Source organism: Adiantum capillus-veneris, chromosome 2, assembly GCF_014529385.1.
Source record: "Adiantum capillus-veneris isolate H3 chromosome 2, ASM1452938v2, whole genome shotgun sequence".
NCBI lineage: Eukaryota > Viridiplantae > Streptophyta > Polypodiopsida > Polypodiales > Pteridaceae > Adiantum > Adiantum capillus-veneris.
Genome location: NC_140932.1, coordinates 20,059,032 through 20,071,301, shown reverse-complemented (window position 1 = coordinate 20,071,301; position 12,270 = coordinate 20,059,032). Strand labels below are relative to the sequence as shown.

The following is a 12,270-nucleotide window of genomic DNA, read 5'->3' as shown; positions in this document are numbered from 1 at the left end:
TTTTCATCATTAAGTACTTGAGAGTTTGGTGGTTCGTTCGCAAAATAAATGGAGTTCCCAATACCTAGTCCTTCCATGTGTCTAGGGCATGTAGAACAGCTAAAAGCTCTTTTTCGTATATGCCCAAGACTTGTGCATTGAGCCTTTGACTCTCATATGATATGGCATGCCCTTCGTGAAGCAATACTGCTCCAAGGCAAGAACCACAACCATCACATTGGACCTTAAATGGTTTTGAGAGATCCGGAAGCATAAGGACTGTTTGGGAGGTAAGCTTTTCTTTAAGCTTGTCAAAAGCATTTTTCTCTTTAGCAGTCCATGAGTACTTAACGTTCTTCTTTGTTAAGTCATGCAATGGTCCTGCTATTTGAGAGAATTTTTCTATGAAGTGTCTATAGTATGCACACATAGCAATAAAGCTTCTTAGCTCATGTAGATTCCTTGGATTAGGCCATGCTTTTATTACCTCCAACTTTGATGGATCCATACGGATACCATCTTGAGAGATATTATGACCTAAGTATTAAATCTCTTGAAGGAAAAATTCACTCTTCTTTTGATTGGTAAAAAGATTGTTCTCCCTAAAAGCTTGAAAAACTACTTGGAGATGTTGTTTGTGCTCCTCCAAGGACTTGGAGTAGATGATGATATCATCAAAGAACACTACAGAAAACTTGCGGTAGGGTCTTTAAAAATTCTACAATAAATGATTGAATGTGGCCGGTGCATTAGTCAAGCCAAAAGGCATGACTAGATATTCATAAAGACCAAATGTTGTACAAAATGCGGTCTTTAAGATATCTTCATTCACTATCCATTTTTTATGATAGCCACTTTTAAGGTCAATCCTACTGAAGCAGGTAGAGCCTTGTAGCTTATCAAACATACCTTTGACCCGCGGTACGGGAAATTTGTTTTTGATAGTGATATGGTTTAGCACCCTATAGTTCACACACATGCGATAGGTGTCATCTTTCTTTTGCACCAATAGAATAGGTGAGAAAAAGGGGGAGGAGATAGGCCTCACCATCCCTTTGTCTACCAATTCTTGTACTTGCCTCATGATCTCCTCTTGTTGAGCTTGGGAAACTTGATAAGGACGCTTGTTAGGCGGTGAGCTTCCTGGTAGGAGCTCAATTTAATGGTCATCATCCCCTCATTTTGGAGGTAAGTCCGTAAGGATATCATCGATAAAAACATCTTGGAATCCATTTAGGAAATTAGACAAGTCTAACTCTTCTTGATTCCTACCATTTTCATTTGATAAAATATTAAGATCTTTTATGGATTGTTTGACAAAAGTCATGTACACAGAAACTGAGCTTCTCATTGATTTGTCAAAAGCAGGAGAATTTACAAGGGGTATGGTACGACCAAGCTCATTAGCACCTATGTACATGTTCTTATCCCTGTACTTGAAATACAACCTGCTTTCAGGGAACTTTACATTAATAGCCATACGATCAAACCCCTAGGATGACATCTTCATGCGCTTGAGAGGAGAGATGAATAAATTTTATTTGTCAACATAGCCTTGGACATGAAGCCTCAATTTCCCAATCAAGGGAGTAAATGCAGCTTCTTGCCCCTTGAAGGCTTCATCGGCTACAACAACATCTCTCATCTCATGAGCTTGAATGCCTAATTTGGTGGCCAACTCCATTGATATGAAATTGTGAGTAGAGCTAGGGTCAAACAAGATGAAGGCAGCATGCTCCCTTACCTTTTCCCAAGCATAGGAGAGAAGTGATCCTTTGCAATGAGCATCCTCTTTTGGAGCTTCGATCGTGGAAGCTCTAGGAGTCGCATTGCGGACATTTCCTTTGAGGCAAGAATGACAGCCATGTCCTTGCTCCCCACACTTAAAAAATTTGTGGTCCTTATGAAAAGCATCTAGATCTTCAAGAGAGAGTTTATTTTTACCTTTGTAAACTCTCTTCTCCTTGGACCGATTGTTGTTGGTGTTGTTGTTGTTGTTGTTGTTGTTGTTGTTGTTGTTGTTGTTGTTGTTGTTGTTGTTGTTGTTGTTGTTGTTGTTGTTGTTGTTGTTGTTGGAATTTCCTTGGGAAGAGTTCTGGGCATTGTTCTTCCTTCTTGATTCATTTTTGCCTTTGTTTTCCATGGGCTTGGCATTCCTTTTAGCCCCTTGTTGGAAATTGATGCGCGAAGCAACCATAGTGTGGTGGATTACTTCGGTGATAGAACCAGGCTGTTGGGAGTTGACATACTTGGCCACTTCTTCAGGTAATCCCGCACATAATTGTTGCTTTTGCTCGGTGAATCCTATCCTTTGAAAGACAGTAGTCTTGAGATGCAAATCCCAAAACTTGTCAACATATTTATGGATAGACTCATTGGAGAGAAACTTCAAACTCCACCATTCGGTAAGCACTTTGTCCTTTGTATCGCTTGCAAAGAATTGCTTCATGATGGAAACTCGTAGAGTTTTCCATGCCTTTGGGGCTTTGTTGTTGCCACAAAGGCTAGCCCACCATTGACAAGTAGATTTTTGGAAGTGCATAGCTACGTGGTGTAGCTTGGAGGACTCTGTGAAGCACTCATCTCCAAAGGCCGCATCAAATTACTGGATAAAGTCCAAGACTTTGTCGGTAGCACCAAAGGTATCATCATAGGTGAGAAAACAGATGCTCTTTCCTCCCTCTTTGAACTTCTTTAGCTTTTGGGACCTTTTCCAAGCAGGGTAGGATCTGCGATGTCCTCTCCTCTTGTATTCTCTAGGAGAATATCTACTACTTTCGTTGGAAGAGGAAAAAGATAAAGAAGAAGGAGAAGAGGATGACCTCTTTCTTGCCTTTTTCTTCCTTTGTTTCCTCTCTTCCCTTTTGGAGCGGCCAAGAGAAGGACTATGGGTCGACCGTTTCCTCTTGGGAGGAGTTGGAAATTGTCTAGACCGCCATCTTCGTGGAGCCACATCTTTAGAGGAACTTAGTGATTCACTTCTTTCTAGTTGTTTGGATTCCTCCTCTCTTAGGGGAGAGAGTATTCTTATGGGAGTCTCATCAAGAGTCTTCCTAAGCTCTCTCTCCTCTTGGAGAGGAAAGGAAATCCTATAAGCACAAAGTTGTTAACTTCGGCTTGCAAAGCAGGGTTGCCCATAGCTTGTTGCAACCTAGTAAAAAGATAATTAACAAACATGGCAGCATCATCATTAGCACCTTCAAGTGCAAAATCAAAGTTGTCAATATTCATTCTACTCTCTTGATTATTATCAGCCATGCTAATTAAACTTATGTATAAATTACTTTGTGCTTTGGTAACCTCAAAAACCTTATCTGCTACTTTTCTTTACCGTTGAAAATTACCTTTCAAGTAGCCACACCCGTGGTTTAGAGACTGTTGATTGCAAAGACTAGTGGACATGTTCTAACATTGCTCAGTTGATTATGGTTCTTGTTGAGCTTGCTAGTAGCTCAATAATGGTTAAACCAAAGGCAAGCCACGAGAGACTCCATTATTAAGACTATAGTTCTCAATGGTGTACCTCGAACTAAGTCCTTTTCATGCAAGATAATAGATCCCTGTCACACTTACCCTATTGCAATGAACAGGTCCAACCTTTCATGAACAACTTAAGGACCTCTCTTCTTAGGCAAGAAAAGAGAAACCAATAGCTCTGATACCAAGTAATGGAAAAGGCCTATGAACATTGAGAATAGCAGAATTAAGAGAGCTGTAGTGAGCATTTTCATGAGACTACTTTGAGAACATACAGGGTGAACTTAATTAGCGGTAGCAACATAAGAATTATACTTAATTAACTTTGAATGAACAATACTTTTGCAAGAGAGAGAAGTAGAGAACTTAACAACAGCTGAGGGCTGGATTTATGTGGATCCGATCCCCCCTCCAAAAGGATTTTGTATTATAATTTCTCCCATCAAGAGAGACTTGATACAATACAAGCTTTGTGTTCCTTTAGACCTTGATGGTTCCATGAAGATAGAGAGCTTCATGCACCACAATTATGCTCGTAACTTAGCTAGATGGAAGCATTAACTTATCCCTGGCCTTAGTCCCAAGACCTCAAACACCTTCAAAGGAGAAGCGAGCTAGCAGGGAATGAGGGTAGGGAAGAGCAAGAAGAAACATTCATATGAAAAAGAAATAGTTTCTCACTTATTATCACTCTTCTTGCTTAGCATAGAATAATAGCATAGTAATGAAGATGGAGTAGATGGAAAGCTTAAGCATTGAAGCATGGATCTTGGTTGGATTTACATTCCATAGCTAAGAGTGTTGGTGTAGGCTCTCAACTTCTCAACAAGCTTGGAGAAGGAGATGGAGTTCTTGCACTTGGCACTTCACACAATGAGTGTGTGTGTGTGTGTGTGTGTGTGTGTGGAGGGGGGGGGGGGGGGGGGGGGGGGGGGGGGGGGCGGAGAGTATACCCCCCAAGTTTCATGGTCGACCCCTCTTTTTGGCCTTGCTTGAAGCTCATTGGCTCTCTCTCAAGCCTAGCCAATCACAAGCGTGGGTCATAACTAGCAATAAGGGTAGTCCTTGGACAAGTGTCCTCCTTTCCCCTTTGAGAGAGAGGACTTGATAAATGCATAAACAATTAATTTAAATAATTAAATTCTCATTGGACCCCTGTAGAGGTCAACCAATAGGCTTTAGGCACCTATGAGGGCAACATGGAGAGGAGCTTGACATGTGTCCTTGTTCCCTATTTAGACTAGGCTTGCCTTGAGTGAGGGTGTGTGTGTTCTCTCTCATGCTCCTACAAGTAGACCCCCCCCCCCCCCCCCCCCCCCCCCCCCCCCCCCCCATGTGTAGGGATCGTTGTTGACTTTTGGAACACCTTAAGCCCCTCAAGCACCTTAGTCATGAAGCACCTTAAGCACCTTAGTCATTAAGCACCTCAAGCGTCTCTGAGTCAGCAAGCACCTCAAGCTTGGGCCAGGTTCCCACCTCAAGTACAGTCCTAGCTGCCTAAGGTCCTAGGTCTAAGGATTTTCAACACTAACTTTTGGAGGTATTTAATGAATTTAACCCTAAGGTCTTTAAGCTACATTAGCTAGCATTGCTCTTTGACAGACCATCTCTCATTTGGACCCATTGACTTTGGTCCCGTGTTGAGATAGATCCAAAAGCACATGTCTATATTCTAACTCTTGTTCCCATTTATTCTCCCACATTAAAAGATTAGTTTAATATGAGAAAATAATTTGGGTTATTTAGATATTATATTTTATGACAGTTGTTATGACACGCGAGTATCCACGGATTGTTTCTGCTTCATGCTCGGCATTTCATGCATGTCATGGCTGAGAAAGAAGTAACCTATTGTGGTCACTTCTAGTTGTGAGACTGAGTATAGGGCATTCTTCACAGCTACAATTGAGTGTGTATGGCATGGACGCCTTATGGCTTATTTGGGTGTTTGACAGAACATAACAAACATCATCTACACTAATAGTTAGAGCCCATTGACAATTGCAATAAACCCAATTTTACATGCTCGCACAAAGCACATTGAGGTGCATTACCACTATGTCAGAGAGAGACTCTCAGCAAGAGAGATCAGCTTGGCTTATGTGCCAACACACAAAAACCTTGCACATCTTTTCAAAAAGATATTATCTCGTGAGATGTTTGAAGTTTTCCACAAAGCTTTGGGCTTACTCCCCTTTGTGGATTGATTCTGTCCTTAGGGCATGGCACTTCCCTATACTCTATGTGCCAGCTCTCATTCACCGCATCACTCCCAGGGGGGATTTGCTACCATACGTATGTGGTAGTGATGTGTGTGAACACAATTAGGACCATTGGGGCATTTTTTCCCTCACCAGAAGTCTTTTTCCCTATGCATTGTATATACGCCCATCATTCTAGGGCTAGCTTATCTTTACATTGCACACCAAGTAATACTACTCTCTATTGTGTGCCTTGAGCTTCCTTCATCTTCTCCAAGTTGTGTGTGTTTCACTACAACCCTATTTCCAACAGGACTTTGGAAGATATTGAAAAAAGATAGATCAACACTCAATACCCCACATGTTAATAGTAACACAAACTAAAGTAATAATAGACACTAGGGATAGTCACCCAGACAGAAACTAGGTCGCAACTGATCTTGTGTCACATAAACTAAAGAATCCTCTCCTTAAACAAAGAATTATAATGATCATCCATATCTATCGCACATTAGTAAATGTTCTATAGTGATTAGGGATGACACAGACATGGAGAAATTTCTCCTCCTCTTGATCTTCATCTTTGTCTTCGTCCTTTGCAAGGTTGACTTTGCCTTTGTCTCTGTTGTTGATGCTGCTATTATGTCATTTTTTCAGTGAATGATCTTTGACGCCACATTTGTTATAGAACTTGTTCTTGTAGCAATCTTTAGAAAAATACCCTGATTTGTTGCACTCGTAATGCTTCTTGTTATTTGTTTTCATTGATGATGAAGATGTAGTCCTGCATGATGATGCAATGAAAGCTCTTCCATTAGTTGAAGTCTCCTTTATTGTTTTTTCTCTTTTTCAATTAGCATGGATAACATGTTGCAAAGAAAGTGTTAGATCCTTTTATTCTAACATTGTGACAAGGTTGTCAAAAATTTTGGGAGCAACACTTAAGAGAACAACAATCTTATCTTCCTAAGGAATCTTACACTGAATGTAAGCTAAGTGAGTGATATTACTCATTAACCTATTTGAAATGCCCTGTGCTTAATTCATTGTGAGCTTTTAAAGGTTCTTTTTAAAACTTATTTTGTTTTTTTTTTGGGCACCAAATTTTCCTCTAGGGTGGTCCATCCATTGATGGTCATGGTGAAATTGTCAATGAATTGCACATAATTATCGTGTAGTGATGTGATAATTATGTCGAGAACCTACTCATCTTTGGCTTGAACTTGGGCTCGGGCTCTGGTGAGGTTGTTTTCATATGTGGATGGCTCAAAACACAACTATTTGTACATAAGGTAGCCTCGCAAATTTTTCTGCCAAGTGTGAAAACACTTGCCATCGAATTTCTCGATTCCCTTGTCGCCCATAGTGCAAGTAGAGGGCTCTTAGCTATTGGCGGTGTGCTTATGCTAGTTTCTAGCCTGCACTTGAATAAGCTTATCCCCTTAGGTAGAGATAATGAAATGCACTACTAAATTATTATGCCTGGATGCAAGAATTTTGTTAATTTTAGAGTTCCTTGGGGAGAGTGAAATGGAGAGTGTAAGAGAGAGAGGATGAAATCCACTTTGCTTTGAAGTATATGAAGAATTCTTGAAGCTCTAAAGTAGCCTTTGGAACCCCCTTTTGAATCCCTTTGAGTGTTGATTGCTTGATGTGAGTTTCTTGAAGTGAGGCTCCTCAAGTGAGAGAGACAATCTTTGGATAAGTGGTGGAAGTGATCCCTTTTTTTGAAGCTCTAAAGTAGCCTTTGGAACCCCCTTTTGAATCCCTTTGAGTGTTGATTGCTTGATGTGAGTTTCTTGAAGTGAGGCTCCTCAGTGAGAGAGACGATCTTTGGATAAGTGGTGGAAGTGATCCCTTTTTTGAAGCTCAAAGAGACAAGCCTTGTAATCCTTTGCTTGCTAGTATTTCTCTGTTGTTGCAGGCGTGGAAAAAGCCTCTAGAGAACAGGTCTTGCTAGTGTTGTTATGCTGCAAGTGTGGGAAAAGCCTTGGACTTTTGTGCAGCTCACCATGTCATGTGTGCTAGGGCATGGGCTCTGACATGCTCACAAGATGACTAGTTTGTTGATTGTACAAGAGGTAATGCCCATAGAGATTGAGAGGTCTAGGCCAAAGGCCATAATACCAACACCACCAAACTGGTCCACATCTTTCCAATAGAAGCTAACATCATCCAAGAAATGCGCCTAGAGACCCATTCGTTATCATATTTTTGGTAACTTACCTCCAAAAGGTATTCAAGGCTCCTCCTCCTAACTTAGAGAAACAGAGGGACTAGTGTAAGATGGACCATCTGAATTATCAAACCCCCCCCCCGAACTCCAGTGGCAATGCTGACTTGTTGCACTTTCTTAGAATCTCCCCCATGCAGCCCCCTAATTTGTGCACTTCAGCAGCCTCTGTATTTAAAGAGATTTGTCTATTGTAATAAATTTCATAATCTCTTCAGTTGTAGCAGGCTAAACGTGCACTTTGAAAATCTTGCTTTTTGTACATATTGTGCTGCCTTGAAGTGGCATAATAACATGTGGCTTTAGCAAGCAAATGTATGATTCAAGTTGGAACGCTTTGTACATGGTTAGCTTCTCTGCACATGCTCATACATTAGCTATTTTAGGGGCTAGTTGTATCCTCACTTTTGTCCTTTTTCAGGATAACCAGAGGACTCACACATGTAAATAGTTCTACCTCGTAGACCAACTTCCGTCTCTAGAAACATTATAAAGCTTTCTTCTTTCTCTCTCTTTTCTTCATGTTTGTGTCCACTAATCTTGCATGTGCATAGCATGTTGAGAGTAGCTCTCACAATTTTTGTGGCTTCAGTTATCTTGTGTTACCTTTCAGATTGATTGTTAGCATTGATCTTACAGAGACTAACTCAAACATGAAGTTACCTTTGCAAGGCTACATGCAGAGATGTTTGCTGTGCGCACAAACACGGACAAAAAAGTGAGAAAGAAAGCCCACAATTCCTTTTGAGCAACTCATATCCCTTCTCATTAATAATATGCTCGTTTGTAGCATATCCCACACACTTGAGGCTTTGCTCAATGCAAACACACACAGGCTTGCTAGTAAGTCGGTGTTGTAAAAGGCACTAACCTTGCATACATATTGTAACCTATATACACAAGATCTTCCTGGAGATTGTCCTCTTCATTCCATGATATAGATTTGAGAGAGGTGCCCCTTTGCCAACACCGAGTAGCCTTTGCCAACATGGTAGATGTGAGGGCTACATTTACCTGTAGAGAGAGCTTTCAAGAATGGCAAGTGGGAACATCAATAGTTTCCTTGCCTACTATTCTCTCGAAGATATGTTCTATGATGGAAAGAGGATAATTGTCTCTTATGGTTGCTTCATTCACCTTCTTGAGATTAACCTAGTGACGTAATATATGCTCTCTCTCTCTATACTCCAATTGCTTATAGTAGCTATAACTCTCATGTAATTGCTTTCACTCTACCTTCTAGCAAGTCTTCAAACTTTTAGAAACAAGTGACATTTATTATTTATAACACATTTAGCTAGTGTAACAGATTGAAGTGAACAAAATTACAATCCCATAATATATTAGAACAAAAACTTTTGAAAATGCAGCAGAACAGCAGCCATTATTGAAACAGAAAGCATTCAATACCACTACGCATGTCGGGGCAGCCCAGCTTCGGCACCCTAGGTGTAAATCGAGGCCAAAAAACGCTAAACGATACATCTTCTTTTGTGTGCACGCTCATTTTGCTTCTCTACTGTTGTGCAGCTATGTGAATTACAGAAGCCGTAGGCCTCTTCCCAACACACAACATCATCCAACCGAAACTATATGTAAAAATCTCTATGATAATTTATCTTAGTGTCACTTCAAAAAACAAACAACATAACTTTGTGAGACGCTTTCAGATAATTTACTTCTGATCCACATACTCCACATTTCAGCATCAAAACCACCATCAAGACTCCAAATATAGTAATAACAGCTATACCTTGAAACCCAACTCCTTACAAGTACACCAAACTAGACTTTCGTCTGCTTAGAGATATCCCAACATTTCACTTTACAAGTTTGTAAAAATAATGTACAAAGGCCAGCATCGTCAATTTTAGAATGCACGCCCTTGTTAAAGAGGAAACGTTTTGTCGCCTCCTGAAGTTGATCCGCATCTCGTCTATGAAACATCTCATCTACTTATGACATGCATGTGAGAAACATTATGGTTGTCAAGGTAACATGTATTATCAGCATACAAATGATCTCTTTATAAACTGGTAAAATGATATACCAGTCAACAAACCACATTTTGGTAGACAGTAGGAAAGATCGTTATGTTTGTTGAGGACTCCGTCAGTATCAAGCATCTGACCTTCCTTGAAGGCACACTTCAAGGGAAAGTCCTCTTTGCTATGGACCCTGTGCAAGTCTTTGAACATTACTTTGAGACGAGGAGGCTTTAACATAACTGGAGGGCCAAGAGCTTAAACTGCCCTCATCCTGCTCTTCCTTGGCCCTCAAAACCATGCTCTGCCCAGGAGATTCAGCTCCGTGCAATGATCCCGCTCCATTCATTGGAGCACCAATATAGCTCACTGAGGCTGGCACTAAAGGGTCGGAAATTCCCTGGATTCTTGGAAGCTGAACAGAAAACATCGATGCATTCGGCATTTGCGAAGCATTCGATATATGCATGTTTGCCCGGTTGAAACTAGCAGCTCTCTCGTCAACTTTTAACCTATCTTCCCACATCTTCCCGAGAAGATAATGATCTTGAACTGTTCTGGGTAGTGAATTGGCTGCCGGTACCATGCTGCTATTTTGTAATCCAGCACTCTCATGGTGACTGTTCTTAGAAGCAGGTACATCATGATTATGCTTACCCTCATAGGTTGTTATCACAGCTTTTGGATCAGTGGACGATCTCTCTACATGCTTCCGCACTGAACAACCCAGATTTGTGCACTTGTAATAGCTCCTGAAACATACAGCACTTATAAGCTAGGAGACAAGGCTTTTAATCCATCTCTCCATGTAGTACAAAACAAGATTACGCTCCTACAAATACACATCTAGCAGCAAAAATTGCAGATCTAATTATTCAAAACGTTTCCTTCAACCTTGCCCTGTCTCAAAGGAGTCTGAAAGACATGAACTAAGCAGAAAAGCAGTGCAAGAGCATTACGTAAAGTCACACAACCATGTGAAGCTCACCACGTTCTCTGCCACCACAGGTTAGTCCTGGAGTCCCGCATAATCTAGTCATGCCAAGTGTGCATGTTGAGAGACATTTATTTACTCTTTACTTGCATCTTCTAGACTAGCTTTGGGTCCCGACGTTTGGAAAATAAGTCATTTATGCGCATGCAAAAGCTTCCAGTAAACTGGGTAGTCATGAGCCTAGTCCAATGCCCAGCATAATATTCAGAAGTCCAATGTCTACAAAGCCACAGATATCCGTTGTTACATCAGTGCATCATCAGGACATTGATGTGATGTAGGAGAAGTATGCTACAGATCCAGATTTTGGTGAGGTTTTTGACAGAGTGGAGAAAAAATTGCAAGATTCTCTCAAGGAAATCTATTTGATGCGAAACACCATGTTGTGTGTGACGTGTGGTTTGGACTAAGTGTCACAATCCTCCTTTTGTTAAGCACAGGCATAGTCAGAAGGGACGTATTCCGGGACGGGGCAACGAGGGCGGGGCTCAAATGGATTTTTAGTGTAAAAAAGAGGGCGGGACGGCAAGTGGGGACAGAAAAGTGGGGACGGGAAGCCCGAAAAAGGGCGTCCCCTGTTACTATGGGCACAAGGGCATCGAGGTAACAGTAAAGAGGTATTGAGAGATACTTCTATTGGCAATAGCTCAAGTAGGATGTAGACGAGTTTGTGTGTACTTGTATGCTATGTCAGAAAGTAAAGTATGACGGCTACAAAGTGGCAGGACTCCTACATCCTTTATCGATTCCAGATCGACCGTGGGAAAGTATAGCGATGGACTTCATCTTTGATCTTCCCAAGACTCGAGGTGGGCATGACAGCACTATAACGGGATGGCACCACGTGCCAACGGAAAAGAACATACTGAACAAACTTTAAACACTTCAAAACAGCTGAAATGACACACGAGACACGAAGTGGCGGCGTTCCACCCCAAGAGAGCCCCAAACCTTGGCACCCCTTCCGATATTTCTTTATATTGCTTCAGCACGTTACAACTCGGGCAACAATCCTCTGCACCTTCCACACGGTAAGATGCCAGAGAGTGAGCCTCCATGTCATATTTAAAGGCCCTTGGCCCTAGAAGCAGTTTACATGAAAAGCAACTAGTCTAAAAGCATATGGTCTCCCCAAAAGCTAGTGTTAATGGTTGTCAGTAAAATTTGCCACAACATCACCTGCCAACGCAATTCGCAAAAGTCCGTACAGTGACACGTGGCAGTCAGTCCGAATTGCGGAGGACCCGTACAACTTTGCCATGTCATCAGCTGGCTATGTAATTCTTCTTTATGGGTGTGTGCTTTATTTTAGGCCCCGTCGGATGGGGTGCCATAAGTTGGGAACTCTTTTAATAATTAGGCCAACCCGGCGAGGACCTGTGAGTTGGTAAGACTTCTTCT

The 12,270-nt window shown here is 41.4% G+C and overlaps 1 protein-coding gene across 2 annotated transcripts in view; it reads right to left on the bottom strand.

Moving 5' to 3' along the window:
• Positions 1–9,625: 9,625 nt before the first annotated feature.
• Positions 9,626–12,270, bottom strand: part of LOC147462467 (putative WRKY transcription factor 3) — a 41,626-nt gene continuing 38,981 nt past the window's right edge. For both annotated transcript variants that reach the window (XM_086484063.1, XM_086484066.1), the window contains one exon: positions 9,626–10,627. In XM_086484063.1, the coding sequence (XP_086340189.1) occupies positions 10,060–10,627 (568 nt within the window). In that variant the 3' untranslated portion in view covers positions 9,626–10,059. The remainder of the gene's footprint in view (positions 10,628–12,270) is intronic.